At 31.7% G+C, this 23,255-nt stretch overlaps 1 protein-coding gene across 1 annotated transcript in view; it reads right to left on the reverse strand.

The window, feature by feature from the left end:
* Positions 1 to 23,255, reverse strand: part of LOC108749553 (neuroligin-4, Y-linked-like) — a 251,026-nt gene that overhangs the window by 6,512 nt on the left and 221,259 nt on the right. The window contains exons 11-12 of the mRNA XM_018488328.1: positions 1,384 to 1,717; positions 153 to 416 (exon numbers count right to left, since the gene is read on the reverse strand). Coding sequence (XP_018343830.1) covers positions 153 to 416; positions 1,384 to 1,717 — 598 coding nt within the window. The remainder of the gene's footprint in view (positions 1 to 152; positions 417 to 1,383; positions 1,718 to 23,255) is intronic.

Below are 23,255 nucleotides of genomic sequence, written 5' to 3' on the forward strand. Positions count from 1 at the left end.
TACTATTTGAAGTTGAACGCGAGAACTTATTCGTATACCTAATAATAGATCTATATTGTTTTATGATTCGTTAATTTCAGTGATTAATAATAACATAATCAACAAATTAAATAACAAATAAGTAATAAGAAATTGAAGTAACATTTCAATACCTTCTTAGCATTTCATTTTCGACATCTACGATCACTTGGCCGCCACCTGCGTAATGAGAATGCGGAGGTGGTGGCTGCTTCAGTTCGGTGAAACCACGAGGACCACATTGTTGATTCAACATTTGTTGCTGTTGAAGACTCTTCACTTCCAGCCGCGTTTTATCTCTTTGATAATAAACGCCAGCAAATATCAGGACATTTAAGATCAGCAGGCTGCAGCCGATCGCGATTGTCACGCTCAAAGCTGTTGAATACGCCGCATAACTGCATATATAAGAAATTTCTTAATTAATACATCAATGCTGAACGAAAGGTTCAATGTATGTTATTTCTCGCGAAGAAGACTTTAAAAATTAAAAGGTTTTAGTGTTTTAAACAATAATTTTATCATATGAATAAACGATAATTTACTTAAATAATAGAAATTAGAATTCCATTAAGGTGGAGTTCGCAACAAATTTTATTTTCACAGCTATTATGGTAGCGTAGGAGTTTTCTAACGAAAGCACAGTTGCCTGGCAACGACGTATACGTCGAGAATACCCATACGATGCAATTTTTATGATTCTAAAATATTCCTGCGAAACTGTGGCTACGAAATGACGTTTCGTCTCTTGCCATTTTCTCATGGGCAAAGTTTTACTGGTCGAACATATACATATAGCGACATGTTGGGAACTACCGATAGATTCGAAACAAGTTAAAGAGCAGAGTGCGCTTCAGCTTACGCTGTTAACGGCACTCAGTTTTGCTGAATTTTTTAAGCATGTAGCAGAGGAATAGAGGCCGAGAATTTTGTCAACGGCAACAGTATATTCTCGATTTACAATCGCATGGTACAGTGTTGTTAGAATTGTTTTCGCTAATCCAATTGTATTCCGACAGAAACGTTCCCGTGTCATAGCTGTTTACAAAAATATAATTAGGATTAGATACGAGAAAGATTTGATTTTCATTTCAATTAATATTTATTTCACTTTCGACACGATTTGTTTCATATGCTTTGTAAATGTGCACTATTTCAATAAATAGTTCGTATTGGCTTACAAGTTTCTTGCTCAGGTGACGTAATTCAGTCAACATCGAAATATAACGTAACATAGATGTTATGTGATTTTTAGTTGGTGCCGATTGGAATTTATAGTAAAAGTATCGATCTCGAATGGATGAAGATAGGCTTAAAGTACTGTGGATAGATAATTTTTATGTTATTATGAATTTGGATAATTACCCAGCAGCGTCTAAGCTAGCTAAAGTGTCGGTGCTGGCATTATGGACGTTTTGAAGATTGGTGCCCGGAATAAGGCTGACGCATGTCGTAATGCTATAATCCGTCGTGGTTGGTGGTTCCGTGCTAAGGTTCTTCCTCTTGATTTCTTCGCTGATCCTGCTGAGAGGATCCGGTCTCACGAAGCCGTCGTATAGACTGGGGTCGCTGTGGCCACGGAACAAGTTGTGCCTGGAATCGACATCCTCCATTCCAGCACGATGAAGTTCTGGGACGAGGCGCAGCCAGACCGACAGCTGATGCGCTCTATAATGATTCTTCATTTTCGGTTTCATTCCTGTAATCACAAATATCCAATATGACATATGTGTATACAGAGTAAAAATTAAAATTTTTATTTAGTTTTTTTCTGACAACAGTATCTTCTTATTACAAAGATAAAAATGTCATGTAATAATTTCACATATTGTCATAACTTAATTAAAATGCATTAAAAATGTAGAGGGAAAATACAAAAATATATGATAAATATTTTTATGATATATTCTCGAGAATATACGTTTTAATATGAATATTAAACTTTTTAAATTGAATAATATTATTGTAAAAGTATAAATATAATTTTTTAAATAATAGAATTTTTTAATAAATAATAATACAAATATATAATTTACTAAGTTCTATACACATTAAAATATAGTATGTTATTGTAAATATATGTGCGTTGTGGAATATAAAGAATCATAATGCTAATGAGAGAAATGGTAGATTAGTGATAAACTGCATATCGCATTCCAAGTAATCCTGTGCAGTCTCCAGTTTTGCGCGATAATCTATTTCCGATAGCTTGGATGCAGCTGTGTGTGCAGCTCTAGATTCACGGTTGATCTTGTTACGATGCGATCGGGCATGCAACTAGCTTGATGTTGCCAAATTCTGTTTTATAGCTGCATATTGGAAAGAGGTTCTTTCTTAAAAAATTTAACAAGACAATTTTATCGATTGTTCTTAAAATACATATTTTCAAAACCTTTTTTTTTAAAAAGAACTCTAGTACATATATATGTATGTATGTATATATATATATATAAAACTGGATCTTTAATTGTTTCATCCCATTCACAGTTATTCTATTTTTAAATTGTTTGTAAACTTAATAAAAACTCTTACATTAAAGTTTTGATTTCAGCAAGCATTTACTCTTGCGTTTGCAAATAGCCAAAGAAATATCCATAGCTTACTGGGTCGGTATCTCATATACAGTTTATTTGCTTATGCGTCTATTTCGCTGATTTTAGCTAGTGCTTGTTTTGCCATGCCATCGCTGTTTCATCGTAAGAGACGCAAAACTCTTTGGAGCGCGCCGAATCGCAGGAGTCCTCAAAGGAGTCCGTTTTGATTTACGCTCCGCGGCAACCCGTTTAATATTCGCGGATGCTTTGAAAAGGATACGATCTCGCTACTTGCGCAGTATCATGTGGCTCGTTCGATTACAGAACGAAAATATAGATAACATTCTCCCGATAAATGGAAACACAGAATGTCCTCGATCACTTTCCTACATCGTTTATATCGCATATGTGAACAAAGTATAAACTTTGTTCATGTATTCGATATAACGAGTGATTTAGAAGGAAAATTGTAGATATGATTTTAGATATCTGATGTTTAGTGATAGTACGTGCATGGTGCGTCTGTACCGAATTGCAATCCTGAGACAGAAATCCTGCATACAGATTTCATCCCGGAAATCCGATTAGTATTATAGTTAGTTAGCTTGCAAGAGAAGATATACATCACATACGGGATCTGCACGAATATAGTTATTACTCGCTTGCGAAATATCAGGTAATATAAAACGACTTGTTACCAAATCTTCTGAAATGCTTTAAATTTCGCAAACGAACTAACTTTTTCTAATGAGATCATATAATACGTAATGCTCGAAAAAGAAACATATTGTAGCAAGTATTTTATTAACAAACTAAAAATTAGCATTATATGCTTTATGTCTAAATTCTTATATAAATTTGTTTAGAGGTAAAAGAAAACGTTATTTTATTTATGTTAACGTTACTGTATAATACCGATAAAAAAATACGATATCGACTTTTAAATATATAAAAGATTTGAATATATAATAGACATTTTCATTTACAATATTAAAATAAAAAATAATACATAACTAAGCTCTGAATTTTATTTATAACGTTATAAATATTTGAGATAATACTAAACTTTTAAATGATACTAGATAAAATATGTCAGCATATCAGTTCCTTTCAAGTTTTTTTGAAAACTCTTTTTTAGAATTTTAGAATTTATTATTTAACGTTTAGAATTTTATTAATTTTTTTTTTAACACAAGCAATAAAAAAAGTGAAAGTTAATTCTTTTGGATAATGTAGGTATTGATTAGCATTTTATAGATATTCTAATCTATCTAATTATAATTGATATTAAATCATCAAAAGGATTGTAACATAAATTTGCTGAAAAAGATATGGTTTTTAATCAGAAATGAATTCGTAACGAAGAATCGCACAAATCGTCAATTGATGTCAAACTAATCACTCTACCCAGTAATTCGTGTTCCTTTTATCCCTTCCTTCCTTCCGAAATTGGCAAACACAGATCCGTGATTTCAACGGGAGAAATACCACACTGATTATACATGCACACATTATGATTTAATGTCCACGAATAATGGCTATCGCTCACATCCATCCAGATAATCATGTGTTTGAGTTAGCTACATGTTACACATATTAAAATATTAGCTTTTACTTTATTTCTTTCTCTCAAAGCTTTTATGATTATTAAAAATCATATGAATGATATTGCTATAAAAAAATTTACATTCGTGAAAAAATGAATCCAAGAATATGTAGACACAATTCATTAAAATATATTTCTTAATATAGAAATCGAATTAATTGATTATTCTCCTAAAAGGATGAAAAAATAATATTTTCGTTAAAAATAATTTCTTATTTATTTAATATTTCTTATTAGAATATTCATCAGAATTTTTTATTTTCTCTCTAATTTGTTACAATTTTTATTAATATTAATAGTAATAGAAATGAAATTAATTTTTTTCATGTAAACAGCTTAAGGTTTCTTTATAATCTCTCGGATAAACTTTCATGAATTTTTTTCATGACAGCATCTGTCGATATTGGCAAAGTATTTTTCAATAAAGGCTTTTTGTCACATAAATTTATCACATTATATTTAGCTCAATCATGAACGTTGACTTATGTGCAGACTTATCCAAACTTTAATTTGTATTATATTAACATGTCAGAAAAAAAATATTTTTGTATATATATATATATATATATTTCTTTTTAACTTAAAATTATAATTTGAGCTTTATATTTTTCTATTATCTTGTCACGCCTCATCTTACTGTTTTAAAATTTCAATTCCTTAAACGTTCCATTATTCTCTCCTCTTCAAAGTCTTAAAAATTTCTAAAATTGACGATTTTCATATAATAACTTTTAAGATTTCAGTAGTTTAAAGCTCGGCGTCTTTATTTTTTTAAATACAGCAATTGCAGGATTTAACCCAGTAGAGCTAAGAAAATTGTTGAAAGCGTATTTGTAAAAATAACGTAAATCGTAATGCGAGTCACGTTCCTAGGAGCTATCCTGGCCAGGATATCTGTCCTCCAGTGACCCGATTCGTGTGATCGAGGTACAGTAGGAGCTTTGAGAATCGATGCAACCGACGTCACTACGGGTTTATTTCAATTTTCAATCTAATAAGAAATTCTTTCGCGACTATTTTTCAACCCGCCTCGTCTCCGGCGGACCCCCTACGCGAGGTAGATTTGTCTCTCGATCTTTTTCAGCGACCTCCTACGTTCTCCGCTATCTCTCATGGCACCAGCGTCACCCCTTCCGCTATATTTCCCTCATGGAGCTTCCCTATCGCTCACCGCCCTCTTCTTCCTCTCTCAACCTCGTCCCTCGTTCTCATCGTATCGTTGCAGATTCCTCGTACTCTTTTTACACGACTTATCTCCCACACTATCTTCGCCCACGTAGTAACACTCCCTCCCACACCATCCTTCTCATTTGTCCCACAAAATTGTCTGAGAAAATGATGATATCTTCGCCAGATGCATAACCGCTGCCCTCGAGCGATGATTATTTTACGATCGACAACTGAGCGCTTCGTCGTCTACTTTATTATACGAGTATGCTAGATGGATGGACGAACAAATAAAGTTATCGAGTCGACCGCGGAGAAGTTTGTCTTGGAAAAAAGTTGGCGGATTCTCACACTGATCGTAATATTTTATTGAAAGAATTTTTCTGTTGTCTTGAATTCATAAAGTTGAAGAAACTTCATTCACGACATTTCCAAGTATATATACAATATATATTGTTGGAACGCTATGCGACTTACAAAATGAGATAGAATATAGATTAAGAGAGATGCTTGATTGATATATCTAGAACAGCATATAACTTTAAGAATTATATAAAAATGTATTTATTTTAAAATCGACATTTTACATATTTTAAAAATATTAATTACGATATTCTTCGATAGTATCTTCAAGCATTTTGAGGTATTTTAAGTTGGAACGCTTTGTAAGGAACAAATGAAGTAGAATATAAAGATATATAGTAAGGGATAGTTGTGATGTATCCAGGATACCAATTAAGTAAAAATGCATTTATTTTAAATTTAACATTTTACATATTTTAAAAATGTAAATTCCGATATGTTTTAATGACTTTAAAGCGTTGAACCAAGTCTACTACTGAATGCAATAACAAGAGCTTCAACCTTTCAAGCTCGTTGTCTTTAAAATGCTTGAATTCTCCCCCCTCCCCCCTCGCCATTACTTCTCACTCTCTCTCTCTCTCTCTCTCTCTCTGAAATTCTAAAAGAATACTTTATGTTTTATAAAAATTCGAAACTTGGTCTTTCTCCAGATTCGCGCACGCAGATTTAATAAAAATTGCTTTTTACTTTTATCACTTTATTTTCGCAATTAACCGATTAGAACAAACTTTCATTCTTGTAAAATAACCATCGGAAAATCAGGAAATTATTTTCATTGAGCGCAAATACTCGGCACCGAAAATCTGAATATCTGTCGAAATCGGGAACGATCGAAAATAAAGAAAGGAGAATAGGAGGATTATCGGTCGCCAACTTCTCGTTAATATCTTCTTTTTGACGATGTTTACTTCTTCCTAATCCATTAAACGGTCCGTTACAACGTATTTTCCTATCTTCTCATTCTCGCCCCTTTTCCTTCTATATCATTCTCTAACTTTCTTCGACCACATTGATCCTGACTGTTCCCCCTATCCTCTCGTTGGCAAAACTTCGCGACGGGCACGTTCGCATCCTTGTAATCGAAGGCTACCACCAAATTCGATACACCGATCACGCTTCTGTCGTCGACAAGGAATCCCATTTCCTGTACATGCGAGCCCCATCTTCCAAGAAAATCTTTCCTATATCCTGCCGACGCTTCCTATTGCGAGAAGATATCCTCGCCAGTTAACAAACGTTGGATGTATCAACTTTAGATTTCGGCTGTAATATTTCCTATTGTTTATGGCATTATTAAGCAAAAGAAAAACTGTTCAATTATTATCGATATTTATTTTCATAATATAACTTTTTTCTCTATTTTCTTGTATAATATTAAGTTTAAAATGTTTAAAAGTTCAATAATATATATATTTAACATATTTAAAAGTTAGTTAATTTGCTAAAGCAGTTCCACGAGCAGTTTCTTGCAGTCTAAAGATAAAGTGTCTTTGAATTCTAAAAATATGCATATATATGGTTATAGGTTTAATTATACTTCATGTAGCTTTTATATTATTGTGATATTTGCTACATTGAATGTACTATGCTGTGTACAGAAATGAGCAACGTGTTGCAGTCTTAAGTATTTCTCATTATTAAATACTGAAACGCGGCTTCATCGTTAAGTTTTCTCCATGCAAGTATATTTTCCGCTTCCACAGCACGAAATGCGAAATTTGCCGGTGACTTCAGAAGTCGACGAGGACCATTAGCTCGAAGACGACGGGCGTCGCGTAAACATGTTATTCAAATTCCGTCTTCATATCCGTTTTCAGACTATGTCAGTGCCCTTGACGAAGGGTTACTACGTGAGACGTCGAGGTCGAAGAGTAAGCTGCGAGAACAGCGCGAGAAGCTGTGAGAACGCAAATTGGAATGACGAAGGGTGTTGAAGGGTCGACGCAGTGGATTCTGCACGATGTCGCTACTAATTGCTATTCAATTAGTCGGGATTACGCCTCGAATCCTTAGATCCTTCTGCATTCACCCGAATGTACCTGCCAATCCACAGTATTCGCCAAAGAATGCTATTTTTTAATCACATCCGACTAAAGCAATCATTTTTATGAATTATAATAGGGATGCTATTAATTATATACAGATGGTATAGAAGATAATAAAAACTAATAACATTGAAATTATATCTAATCAGTAGTTTCTCATGTATGCCGTCAATTAATTTTAATTCACCGTCAATTATTGAAATCTATAACGTAAAAAATATTTTATTATAAAAATATTTTACAGGTTGTATTAATTTAAATGAAAATTTAACATGGATTACGATACAAAGATTTAGCTGAACTTGTTCTTCTCTCTGTATTTGGCGGAAAAAGTTTATCCAGATAAATTTAATAACTTACTGAGAAAAGTTTCTATGATATATTATTGATAATTTTCTTCAATATATATAATACAACTAACTGATTGTTCACTCATATTTTAATATTCCTATCAATTACTAACACGAAATTTTATTCTCCTTTCGATGAAATGTATTTTTTATATCACGAATAATTAAATTAAATTAGAGCACGTTGAGTTATATAACACGAGATGAAATCTTGTGCGTTATTACTTTGGAGAAATTTGTTAATTAACAGTCTGTAACTAAAACGATCGGGCCGTATTTTTTTATTGGTGATATACACGCTTCGTGTGGCATTCCAATTCCGGGGCGAGGTACATGATGCCGAATATCGGTGGGGTACGTGCGCGCGCGTGCGCTGTGAGTGACGTGAGCAAGTATGTATATATATATGTGCGTGTGTGTGTGTGTGTGTGATCGATTTGCGAATTCGCACGCGCGTTTTTGCACGACCGAGCGGAATGACCGTTTTTACGTTTGAAGCGGCCTTTCGCGAGATGCACTAGCAATTATCCTAAATGCAGCCTTCCGTTACCCGAATGCAGAGCGCGACGACAGCAACGGGAGTAGGGGGGAGGATCGGTGTTAATTACTTTATCTGTTTACAGGTCCCGTCGAAAGCCAATCTCGATGAAAACGACTAGTTTGCGCCTCTTTTTGAGGCGAAATGTCCTACAATGTGTGCGCTGTCTACACACTAAAAGTTGTAGACGCGCAGTGAATTGAAGGTAAAGGAATGTTCTGGTAGAATTGAAAGGATGTTATTATAACCGTCATTTCTCTTAACTGTAACAAAAAAAAATTTACATTTATTTTCAATGAAATTAATATATAGATGTTTTCTCAATAAGATTTAACTTTACTTGATGTTTAAGAATGTAAGTTCTTTTAATATTTCATCAAGCGCATGTAAACTTTATTAAATCTAATCTACGTTAAGCCTTTTTTAACTTCTAGTCCTATTAAATCGCTTAAATGCATCCATGCAATATTGTATGATATACTTCGATGAATATTATAACATTTGTAGCATTTGATGACGCTTTTGAATTTCGAATTTCTAGTTTGTGCTCGTTCAACCGGATACAGCGAATTCCGCGGAATTTCCGCTGGATGATTGCACGAGGAAGCGAATGAAAGAATTTCGATATGGTGCTGGATTATGGCTGATTTCGTTCGCAGTAACTGATAAAACTGTATTTACACCCTCTCTTCTGGGAATTTTTCAAAATTTTATCAACCAATATTAATTATTAATTTATAATAATCAAATGTGTCGTTATTTTTTACAAAAATATATTAGCCCTTAGGGTTGATTTCCTTCCATTATCTTAAAAATATTAATTTTTCTTACTCGAATCACTCTTTTACCGCAACGATCCATCGTTTTCCTCTTTTCTCTATTTTTTGTTTGCTATTTCAGTTATTAGTTTTTTTTTCCGCATGCATCGTTTTGAAGCCTGGATCACAAAAATAACCAATTTTTTATAGAGCGCGTACTTTAATTTTACCGGTACTCTTTTGTAGGTACTTATTATATGTATATTTTCATTTTCGATGCTTCTCTTTTGTCGCGATGGATTTACCTATATGCGCTGATCTTGAGAAAGGCAAAGCCGTCCTTCGTTCTTTCTTATAAATATTTAATACGCATTACCCGTATCTGAAACGTATTTCACAGAAAAAATGATTTTGCTGAAAGATCTAAAACTTTGCTGGATAGAGATCTAAAAATAATTTTGTCGTATTAAAATAGTTATGTTGTGGAAACTAAAAATCGATAAGCAATGTGTCAAGAAATTTTGATATATTCTAGTCTCTCTCTCTCTCTCTCTCTCCCTCTCTCTCAGTTAAAAATCAATTTTAGTTCCCAATAAAATTATTTTGATGATCCAACAAATTATTTTCAAGTTTGTATGCAAAATTTTAGATCTTCCAGCAAAATCATTCAGCAAAATTTAAATAGCGTTTCTTAGAATCATTTAATGCTTTGATAGTATGATCGTCGAAATCTACTATTTCCTATTACTCGGGTTAACAATCTTGTAAACAAGTAGATCAAAGTGTGCAAGACTCTTTTGGCACCAGCAATGGTTGTAATTCGTCGTTATAATGTTTACTGTAAGGGAAACGCACTAGGTCATGGAAAGACCTACGAGCACGCAGTTACGTGAACTGCTAAGAAAGGCGAGTTTCCAATTACGGAAGTACGGAGCCAAGTTTATCTAAAGAACTAGAAATTAGTGTTCCCATGGCACAACGGAAGAGTCCGATTCACGTTTTTGCAAATTAAAGGCGAGCGTGTCGAGAGCTTACTTGGAAATTTTATTCACATTACATTATAATCTAATTGACAAAATTGCAGTTACATATTATATCTTTTCAATATGCTTGATTTTGTATTACTATATGATTAATAAATATTTTTTATATTCACAAAATCAGACAATTAACTACTTATAAACTTTGTATTTTCGGAATTATTTATTGCATTTATTGGAATTATTTATGTAGAAAATACCTTACATTACGATGTAGAATATTTATGATTTCAAAAATTAAAAGATTTATTGATTGCAATAAAAGAAGTTTAGGCGTCTCATGTTCAGTGTTTTAAAGCATTAAATGTTTTAAAGCATAAGTAAAAGTATTGTATGCTTTAACATGCTATATTTCATGACAATTGCAAAATGTCAATATCTAGATACTTGAAGTATCCAAATATTTTAGACCTTATAAGCGGAGTTACAAAAATTCAGATATTTTGGAGTAATATTCACAGTAGACAAAAAAAATGTTATTTAAGACACAACGTGTCATCTAATTTAAGCATGAAAAAGTCTTCTTGCAAAAATTCATATCAGAATTTCTATCGAAATAAATAGATTTGTTTTGTTTATCAGAAGAGAACGAGCAGAAAGCGAACAGATAAAAAATGCTACAAGAAAAGAGAGAAAAAGAAACATAGATAGCGATAACGAACGGGTTTAGAGGTACAAAGAGAATTCGATTTACTATGCGGTAGAAGACTAAAAGGGCCACTTTTGCGGATTCAACGTCGATTCGACGGGCGCCATATACGGCTCTGCAGTTTCGCGACTCGGTTAATGGTGAATCCAACAATAATTCCAACGAAAGCTGCACCAGCACCAAGCGTGCAATTTACAATCATTACTGGCGATACATCCGACAAAATACTGTCGTTATTTCGAATTCGGAGAACTTATTCGTTATATGTCTGTACTATCTCTACACGTATTTGGAAAATTACGTACATTGCATATAGAAAATGTAGAAAATACCTTATGTTAAATATCTCGAGATATTTATAGATTGTAATAAAAGAAATTTATGTATTTCACGTTTTCAGTGATAGATTATTTGAAATACAAAAAGTAGATAGAGCATAAAAGTTCTGAAAAAGAAACGTTAAAGATAAGGATTGAAAGAAAAGGAAATATTTTTTTAATCCTTTAGTTGATTATATACTAACTCAATTCAAAAAGTATAATGAAATAATATAAATATATATCTAAGTGCAGTTTTACGACTAAGAGATACTTTGATACAGACAGATATGTAATTATTGAGTCAAAATTCATTTGACTTACACAATAAGATTTATAAATAGAAACTACAGATAGAATACAGATCAATATTGTAATTAGTCATGATTGTGATTAACAGAAGGAATTATTTTATATTTTTTATAAATTATAAACATTATAATCATCTAATTACTTTTAATTGAGCTAGGTAATTGATTTCTGTTGATAGAAAATGCAAGTTTGAATAGAAGATTAAATCTATCTAAACAGACATTTCTTTCGCTAAATGCATCTATTTTGAAGGATCAATGCTTTCAAATAAATTGCGCGATTTCAAATGTGCGTAGATTCTTGTATCGATTGTATCTCATGTTTGATACTAACCGTATATACAACAACGGGTCAAAGGGGTGAAATTAGATTATTTCGATCCGGTCCTTCTCACGTTCACGCATAATTTACGCATGCGTAGTATCATACGCGTTGTGTGTATTTGTACGTCCGTTTGCACGCGTATATATAATATTGTACATATATATATATACATATAATACGGAATCATGAATAGGATAGCATGACAAAGAGATTGTATTGGATTAATGCAACGATATCTAATCACTAATGCTACTAAGAGACACAACGTTGCTAAGATATATCAAAGCATAATTAATAGTTTAGATAGCAAAAATTGACAATAATAGGTTAATCTATAGATACGCTATACGAATAAATCAAATAAGTAAGGAAAGAGTCAATATGGTTGAAGCTAAATCTCTACACATATACCCAATAGTATTTTGTAACACATTTTATAAACTACGCGCCGCTTGCTGTTGGATTTGAAACTTAATCATAAATAAACTAAAGTTGATGTAATAATGTTACAATTAAATTGATCGTAAATTTGATAATAATACTATTAACATCCTAAAATCCGATAAAGAAGTTATTGAAAAAAATTTTGTTATTTTCAATTTTTATATGTGTCAAAATATAAATCAATCCATTTCTGCAAATAACATAGTTTCAAACTAAACAACAACATCCCTACTAACTAATGCATTTAATAAATGATAAATTAAATTTGAGTCAAATTTAATACATTTTCTCAAGTTAAATTACTGACAAATTAAGATTATTAAAGTAGAAGCAATGGTGAGAATTGCAGAAATAATTAAAAATAACAAGCAATTTGACACTATAAATTTAACAGTGAACGTTTTCGAATTTAAAAGTGGGAATTTAAATTCTATGACGGATTTTATGAAACTTTATGTAAAATTATCTACTTAGTTGAGGGTATTCACAATATGTAAGATGTGTGCAAGGCAAGGAAGATTTGAGGGCCATCCGCTTACAGACTCTTGGATTTAATACAGGGAGAATTTAAATATTTGTTGATAAAAGATTCTCACGGAAGAGACATTCTTACAGGAAATTTAAAATGATTTCTGAGAGGAGCTTTATGCATGCCGGCTTGTATAGCACGAGGATGTTACGAGCGAAAACCGCCGCTTAACCTGGACCGTTTTTTACAATACTCATGAATTTTTCAACGATTAGCCCAGGCGAAGGAGGCATCCCGGCATTTAATTCGGTCGCCTTTATTAAATTCGAAAGACGAGAATGGAATGTCCGAACTTACTTCGTTAATTAAAGAAGAAGACTGCCGCGCGTGAAGAGTTCTTGGAGAGCGGGAATATTGCGCAACATCTGAAATACGATTTTACGGTAGGAAAAATACGGCCGCGCGAGAGTAGAAACTGTCGAATGGTGTCGAGACCGACAGGCGGCTGGCATAAAGTCTTTTTAATATCTTCCCGTGTCATCCTTTCGCTGCCAACTTCGCAACTTATGAACTTGGGCGACATGCACGTTCTTAAAAGCAGGACGCAAAACGCGTGAAAGTTTTTAGTGTCGGTGAACTTATGGATGGAAAAATGTGGAAATTCCGTAGACTTGTGAAAATCTATAGAATCGATCATACTTGGCAATAATTCATCGACTTAAAAGAGAAGCGCCGTACAAATCAAATATCATTTCCATTTGATCTAATGATTTGAATTTTCCGAGGGTAGATTTTTATTTTGTCCGAGGGTAGACGTTTAAAAAAGAGACGAGTTTCAAAAATTAATAAATGACGTAATAAATAATAGAAAGAATGATATAAATCCGTAAAAGTACACGTTGAAGACGAGATAGAAGATAGGAGGGAAGAAAAATGGAGGGACATCGCGGGAAAAACATATCTCGGCGGATGTGGAGGAAAATGGCGGGAGACATGTGTCGGCGTTTACGCCGCAACTTATCTGGTGCTACGAACTCTTCTTTTTATCCTCAACGTAGTCGCAGCTCGACGCCGGTATCTCGAATGCAAGGAGGATCCTGCAGGATCATGCGCAAGTGGGAACGCCTTTGGAGAGCTAAGAAATATTCCTGGGAGGGCAAATCGCTCGATGCGATGAAAAATTGACTTTCAAGGCGTTCTATAATCTAACCTCTCTCCTTTTTCCTTCTCTGTCGTTCTCTTTTCCTATATCTTACATATCATGCTTCCCACATCTCTTATCTTGTTTTATTTTGTCTTTTTCTCTCGAGAATCTCCTTATTCTCTTGCTTGTTTCCCGTCGTTCCTTTTATTTTATCGTTGTTGAACTTCGTCATTTAACCTTGTTGTTTATTCTTGGTTATTTTGTTGATTACCTCACGTTTCTCTTTTCCTCTCTCTCTCTTTTTCATGTTATCTTTTAATCTTTCCATTATATTGTACTATTTTGTCCTTACTTTTCCTACTTTCTCGATTTTTACAGCCTTAGTCTTTTCCCATTGTTTAATTTCCTTTCTTGTATCTAGTTTTTTTTTGTAAAGTAAACAAAATAGAATAGATGTGCTAAGATATCGCAGATTGTAATCTGAACGATGTAAGCATGTCCTGATATAACACGAGAAGAATGAAGGTGAGTGAAAAGTATCTAAACGATCATAAAGAGCAGGATCTCTATGAACAAACCGGTGGGATGTTTGACGCGTGGAAAAAAGGAAGATCACGAGCATGGACAGGAAATTCAAGAAAAATGATGCTGAAAATATGGAGCAATTTAGAGACGCATACTCTGCTTCTCCCGATATGCTTTTATCGTCGCGAAAACGTGTCGCCCTGTGCGAATCGATCAAAGCTGCTGCCACAATCTCTTTGTATTCTAGAATATATAGAATGTCCTATCTATCTCAGTTAGTCACAATGATATTGTTTGTTCAGCTTTGAATGAAAACCAATTCAAATTAAAATCGTTTGATTTAGAAACGCATACGTATTACATAAAAAATAAATTCTACTAATTCTAATTTAAAGTCATTAATGGTAACTTAATTAGAATTACACTCAAATATTTTTAAAGATATTTCTACGTATAAAAAAGTACAAGCTTTTTATATGCAAAGTAATAAATAAATATGAGATTAATAGCCAAAGAAACGAGCATAAAAAAAAGATATTAAGGTAATCTAACATTTTCAGAATTGAGTAAGTTAATATTTTGTTTAAACTAAATTAAGTTGAAGGTAATGGCTTATAAAATTAATTAAATTAAATTAAAAGTTGAAGGAATAAAGAATTAACTTAATAAAAGTTAAGTTAATTAAATTAGCGTAAATTAAAAAAAAAATTAATTTTGGAAAAAAAATTATTTTTGAGATCAAAATGTCCTAATTTTTCTTGAAATGAGATTACTTTAAATAATACTTACAAATATAGATTATTAAGTAAATTTAATTTTATATTCACATAAGTTACTTATATATATTTAATAAGAGTACTATCGTAAAGCATTTTTATCAAAATCTTGCGAGAGAGAAGGGTATATGTTTGGGGTTTATTATTTCTCTTTCTTTAATCTTTATCTAACTTTCTTTAACTTCTGACTACATGTTTACGACTACATCGACTAGATATTTGTTACAAAAAATATATGTAAAAATTCAGAAAATAGGTGGATGTGCAGTACTGTTCTACAACAATTCTTCATCTAAAACTCATTTCATATTTATGTTGCTGAAATAAAATGTTTATTATATCTAAAATTAGTGTGATTCAAATATAAGCGGGAATTGACAAAATCTAGCGAGTCAATAAAAACTGGCTACCGGTGTGACTCCTCTTATTGTAAAGTCTTTCATCATAAAATTATTGAATTTTTTCTAAATTAATTTTCTAATGTTTAAGACTTTATAGAAAAAAAAATATTAACATTAAGAGAGATAGAAAAATTTTTAATTAAAAAAAAGTTAATAAATTAAAATTAAAAAATTAAATTTCAAATTAATGCATTTAAAAATAACTATGTTAAATTAAATTATTAACTTTTTAACTTTTAACATTTTAATCAGTTACTTAATCCTAAATATTTTAATGATAATCATAAATAATCGACAATGATAATAATCCTAAAAAATTAACGAATAGTAAATCGTAAAAGAGATCGGGAACGTTTCATTCACAGTTCAAGTTATAAATTTAATATTAATAAAAAATAAATATAATAATAAAATAATAGAAGATGTAAGAGACGCATTATAACATAATCAATAAATAATATTGGACATGATTTAAGTTTCATATAAGAATAATATGATCTTTTGATAATCATTATTTATTTTTATATGAAACTTAATTCATATTAATTCCGATATTTTTTTTATAGATTAAGCTTTAACACATTTCTTATTATATTTTTTATTATTATATTTGCGCTTATCTAATTTTTAAGTTATGATCTGAAGTTATGATCTTTTTTTACGATTTACTATTTGTCGATTCTTTAATAAATTACCTTAATTTGATATTCTTTATTTATATTTGTTTTCTTTTTATTATTGACTTGATATTTATTTATATTCCTACGTATTTCAATAGCTTCTGTAAAACATATATTCTATAAAAGTTTAAAATTAGCGAAACAGAACGCATTGCAAAGTTAAGCAGAAGTGCACTATAACCGCGCACAAAGTACCGTGTCAATACCTGTTCGTACTGTGACAAATTTACAATCCGTCCCGATTTCCTGCCGTGTGTTTCTGCCATGTGTCTTTGTCGAGATCAGAGTGATTCTTCCAAGAAAAGCGATCGTGAAACGACACCTTGCATTTTCAATTGATCTGCTATTGTCGGACACCCCTTTGGTCTCAATCGATTGTTCTCGAGTTCCACGTGTAAGATGGGACTTACAGCTCGTCGACTCTCGTATTTTCTGTAGCTTAAAAACCAACCTAGGATCAAGTACATTCAAGATTTGCGCTGACAATATTCAACGCGAAATTTTTCAGCATGATTTACGACAAATAGAAAACATTTATATGTGCGTGTGAATATGTGTATGCCTCAAATTCGCATTATCAGGATTTGTGAGAACTGAAAATGCAAAGAATCCAAGGACCAACGAATGGAAAGATCCATCTAACTGCTTTAGCACATCTCACTCTTTCGGTCTTTTTCAAGTCACAAATGTTTTTTTTTTCCCGTATTTAATGTTTTTTTTAATAAATTTTCTATCCGATGTACATATTTCGAATTTGTGAAGAGATTAACCCTTTAAAGCATATATTTTTCCTTACGTAGAATTCAGTTGAAATTTGTTATTCGGGGGTTTTTTGTTTTCGGGGTCGCTGATTACGAACCTGACATCAGATTTTCGAAATTCAAAATAGTGAGTTGAAGACTCATGGACCGATAAGTAAAAAGTTAATAATAAAAGCAGCGAACATAAAGTAATCTCCATCTACAGTACATATACTGTACAGATTGTTTGTCTTTCGAATGTCCACTTCACTATATTAGATCCGTAATTTAAAATTTTTTAATTTCGACTTCAGATTCATAATGAGCGACCCAAAAAACCTACTTGACTCCATTTTATAGCACTAGAACTAATTTTTTAATTTTTTGTCTGTCATATTGGATCCGCTATTTTAAATTTTAAAAATCTGAGATACGTAATCAGTGATCCCGAAAATCCCCGAATTTCGTCCTAGTAACTTTTTGCTTTCAATATGAATTTTTTCAGAAAAATACACTATTTTTTACATTTTGTTTGTTAATATAAACAATAAAACAAAAAATTAACGGATAACATACATTTCTCTGCAAACATCTTAGTAAAACTGCAAAAATTTGCGACAAAATAAAATTTTAATTACTTGAAAATATAAAAAATGAATTTCAAAGAGGAATCTGGATTCCCACTATGCTTGAAAGGGTTAAACGTTCAATTATCCAAATATATTGACAGATTTAAATAAATTTTATATTTTTTCAATTTTCTACTTTTTTCAATACAAATTTATGTTACAATTACATTTGTTTTATGCTAGCGTTTGTTCGTACTGACTAATTAGAAGTTATAACAGATCGTATGACAAACAAATCATTCTCAGATTTCGTAAAAGTCTCGCAGATTGCAATGATAAACCAACAATGTGCGTGGTAATAACTCTGGACTGAGTTACATAGCTCGTTAATATAGCGTGTCAACTCCTTGCAACGTCCACAAACTTTCGTCACATTTCAAGCGCAGTACTTTTTACGATGTTTCTCACGTAATACTTTGTTTTTTAATGCGCTTATCATTTATCATAGGTGTATCATTTCACGCTAGATGCCAGCCTTCCAAAATAGTCACTCCTCAGCATTTTTCTTCTTCTATACTCTCTTGTTGAATTTTTCTTGTTTTAATTAGCATTTTATTTGTCATGAAAGTTTAAAGTTATTTCCGTTTAAATTTACATTTTACATTTGTTTTAAGAATTTATTATTTTCTTAATTTGTTACCTCTTTAAATCAGATTTAATTGAATTTACTCCTTAAATGATTGTGAGGTTTTATGTAACCTTTGTAGTAATCGTTATTTTATAATTAAATTGATTTTATTAACCAGTTACATATTTTATAATTAAATAATTTCTAGTTAAATTAAATTAAATTAAATTAAGTACATTTTTAAGCAATGCAATATTAATATTGGAATTTTATCTTCAATATTATTATAATTTAGTCGAGACATTTTCCGCTTAAGTGCTTTATTCGCATATTATTTTCTATCAATTTCGTCACATCAGTAAAATATTAATTAAACGAGGAATTATTGAAAACAAGACGTATTCATAAATGACATTTAATTTAGAAAACCCGCGTCAGCATTTTTCGAAACATTTTTTCATCCAACAAAATCACCAAAGTGTTTCCTTATTTGATACTTTTTGTTAAAATACAAAAGATGTAATCATAAATGTGAATTTTGACACTGAGATAGCGATCCACATATTTGAAACTATTAATATACATTACTCGACATACTAAATAATAGTTTACTTTACTTCAAATAGTGACTAATCATGTAGTGACTAACCATGGAATGCGGATAGGAGAGTTAACAGACGGACAATATTCCGACAATGTTATTCCCGTTAATCAGGCCGCCGGCGATCGGGAGCTTATTAAAGAGATTTCCCGAAATCTCGCGGCAGGTGGTAACAAATTATCCCGGTAATACTTTAATGCCCGGTGCGGGAACTTGGAGCGAGTTGGAGTTCCCGCGGGTACCGTCCGTAAAGCCTGCAGCTTCTGCATTATGCGCCGTCCCTGTGCTTAACTATCGCAATATCGACGGACATGTCGTGCGAGTAACTTACGGCTATTCGTACCACCTCGGTCGGCGCCAACTTTGCCTCCGTTGGAAAAGGCAATATTAATACCGGATGTAATCTCCGGCTGCATTCAGAGCTCACCTCAAACATACTTGGTCATTACCGCGAACTTCCGGCATTTTGGACTACATTATATACAAGAGTGTCCTAGAAAAAACTAAATCGATATATCTTCTGGCTCTCTCTCGTCTCTTCCATTTTAATCTTATAAGATTTATATTTCTCTTTATGTAGTACAACACTCATATTTGCGATTTTTCTTATTCCACTTTTTCTCATATTTATGAATACTAAGAGTTCTCACTTAATTTACATACAGATATTTGTGATTTTTTTAGAATTAATTGTTTGTGATTCTGTTTAAATATAATGCATCTATTATATCTAACAAATGTTAAAGCATTTATAACATTTAATAAACAAATAGAATGTTAAAACATATTTGTCAACGTAAATATATTTATCTCTCTTTGCAATTTTTCATTGGCCCAATTATATTACAGGAGATTTTGCAATTTTGTTACAGTTTAGTGTTGCCACGTGCAGATGTAGGTGTCATTCGGTTTATCGGAAATACCGGCGGTCGGTAGCGCCAATGAAATTTTGTTGAAAGTTATTTCGTACTCTTCTACTTTCGTCACGACTAAATTATCAAGAACAACGCGCTGAACAATTTCGCGATGACAATTCAAAGTTTTGCACCCGTTCATACGATTAGCGACAGCCATTGTCTCAGGCGCTCTCGAAAATTCACGACGCCACTAATTTCGCGAAAACGGTATTCATTAACCTGTCAATGGCAGCGTGCGCGTTGTCCTTTCGATCAATCGTTATTGAAGACATGGATGGCTGTGTCAACAAGGCTAATTCGGTGCTAAATAAAAGTGGGAAACGAACTCGAGAGAGCGGAGGTCTCCACATTAACTTCCGACTTCTTAAATAGATCATTATCTTCATATTACGTTGAGAATAAAGAATACCCACTAAATATAGTGGATTCAAAAAATAGAATTATTATGTCAAGGCTTTCTTTAAATGAGCAATCAACGACAGTTAACTACAAAATAAAATTCGTTCTTAATTACATATGTAATTTACAATGTTATAGAATTCAAACGTTTCAACTTATAAAGTCTTCCTTAGAGATAATAAATAATAATATTTTTATGTAACCTCTTACACAAAGTCAACTTATTTAACAGTTATTGATTGGCAGACGTCTTGGTATGAACTCTAAAACGTCCTAACAATCAATACCTGTTTTATTATATACGTTGACACAGTTTTTTATTTTGATTCAATGGACTTATTCTATATAAATTAACAATATAGTAGAATATTTGTTGAAGAAATTCTCAATCAGACTGTCGTACTTTTTATGAAATTGTTGACTCTCTAAGCTGGATTCTCGATAACAATCGAAGAATTAGTAAAATACACTTTTACAATTTGGCCTTCCAAACTTCTGACTAAATACCTATTTCAACCCATAATATTTTAACGCAGGAATAAATGTAAGATTGGTTTAGAGCGTTGATTTTTATTATGTATTATATATAAGTTCGTTGACTTTGTAAGGGGTTATATAAAAATGTTATTATATTTATTATCACTGAGGAAGACGTTGTAAGTCGAAATGTTTGAATTTTATAGTATTGTACATATAAGTAATTAAAAACAAATTTTATTTTATAGTTAACTGTAATTGCTTATTTAAAAAAATGCCTTGACATAATAATTATATTGCGTTGCATTAACACAAGCCTATTTTCTATATTAAAAAATAGAAATTTATTTTTACTATTATATATTAAGATCTTCCTAAAATAATGCCAACTGAGCATCAAATTATTAAATTACTCTGTTGTCAATTTAATTTGTATTAGTTAATTTAATTAATTTAATATAGTTTAGTTGTTGCATTTCTAAGTCCGAAAAATCAATTCACAACAGTTCAAGTGTCTATGTATTAATAGTATCTATATAAATTCACATGAAAATATTTGAGTATCTATTAAGATCCAGCTTCGACTGTTATAGGCATTATCCCTTATTTATTGTGTATTTAAAAAATGGAATTTTCAATCAAAATTAGTAATTGCAATAAAAACTTCAGTAACTTTATATGTAAATAATTACCCACACGTAATAGTGTATCTAATTCTGAAATCATTAAATAAATTATTTTGTCATAATTTAATCCAGTTAAATCAGACTTTGGGACACATTTCGAATTTTATTAACTCTAAATCTCTATCGAGAAGAAGTCATGTATTGCGAACTTATACACTGTTATCGATCGATCAAAATTATCAGCCTGAAATTACGTCACGGCCAACTGGTACAAGATGACCAACATGCGTTGGCATAGCGTATGTCCTGATTAAAATCCCATCAGGATGCTACATAGGATGATAAACAGACATGGTAATCTTCTACATCGTTGCACCATTAAAATCATTATCGCTGTTTATCATTTTAAAGAACTTAATATTTGCAATTATGTGTATATTATAAACAAATTTAATAGGTTTAATAGCGAAGATGCTTGTAAATTTGAAGATAATGAATAATAGTATATGTGTGTATATTCTCTAAAATAGTAAACTTATAGATGTACATGTATCCTATACATATTATATAAAAATATCTCGTTACATAAAATATTTATTATTGAAATATTAAAAGCTTTCACGTTCGTATAAATTAAACATCTATAATACGATTTTGCACTAAATTTTTCCAAAGTGCCATAATGCATATCCCGAAGATTTTGTGAATATGCTATTGTTGACAGAATTTGCACGTCAGAATTTTGAGCTAGGAATAAATTGAGGTAAATGGGTCAAAAGTGGCATGTTCGTACATATTTTTTATGGTTGTAAATTTGTTTCTAAATAAAGTCTACTATAGAGTTTCTCAATAAAACATTTAAAGATACAATTCAAGAGCTTTTGAATAAATTTTACTCCACGATTGTACGACTTATTTCAAGTTATGGTTGTTTAAATTTTTCTGTACAATTAGATTAATTAATTCAACAGAAAATCTCTCTTTTAACAAAAAAACCACTTTTTTCCTCTTCGAAATACCAAGTACAATTTCAAAGATTTTTTTCACACTGAACACAATGCTGTCTCGTCAGAGTTTGAGTAGGGATTTTTAATAAATCAGGATTTTTAATAAATTGAAGTGTAACCGCGTAAATTGGGATGTTTTTTGGCCTATTTCTCCGCAATTTGTTCTAAATCCTAACGCTGATGCTACGCAAATTCTCGACGGCATCGTGTTTAGCGCAAAAAACCTTCGGAGTATGGTTTATAACGAGAGAAAAAGTGATTTTTTTATCAAACTGTGTAATAAATCGCTAGACTTTTTATACATTTTCTATTCCGCATTTATCTTGAAAAATACTTTCAAGATGTAAAGCAACATAACAATTAATTTGTTAATTAAACTTTGTATGCTTTTAATTATCAAGTTAAATGTTCGCTTTGTATTTATTTAAAACATTTTCATCAATGTAATTTAATTTTCTTGATGAAATTTAGTTTTAGAATTTTACTAATTTTTTAGCTTTCTAATACACTTCCTAATAGAATTTATGTACTTACATAGTTTTCTTAAAAAATTTTAAATTATTTGATTATTGCGTTTAGTACTTTTTGTACAAATGTATAGTCCTTAACTTTACATGACTCTGAACATATGTGATTTTTTTCAATTAGCCATTTTCCATCGACGACGTCAATTTTTAACGATTAACGACATATACAATCGGCAGTACAAAACAGCCGCAAAAATGCGTGACAGCTGTCGTTTAATTTTCATGTGATAACGCTGCCTGCCATCCTTCTAGCGTCATTGATGCTGACACAGGCGCATCTCGTAGCTGCAACCACTAAGCCCCA

This window comes from Trachymyrmex septentrionalis, unplaced genomic scaffold (genome assembly GCF_001594115.1).
Source record: "Trachymyrmex septentrionalis isolate Tsep2-gDNA-1 unplaced genomic scaffold, Tsep1.0 scaffold3, whole genome shotgun sequence".
Taxonomy (NCBI): Eukaryota; Metazoa; Arthropoda; class Insecta; order Hymenoptera; family Formicidae; genus Trachymyrmex; species Trachymyrmex septentrionalis.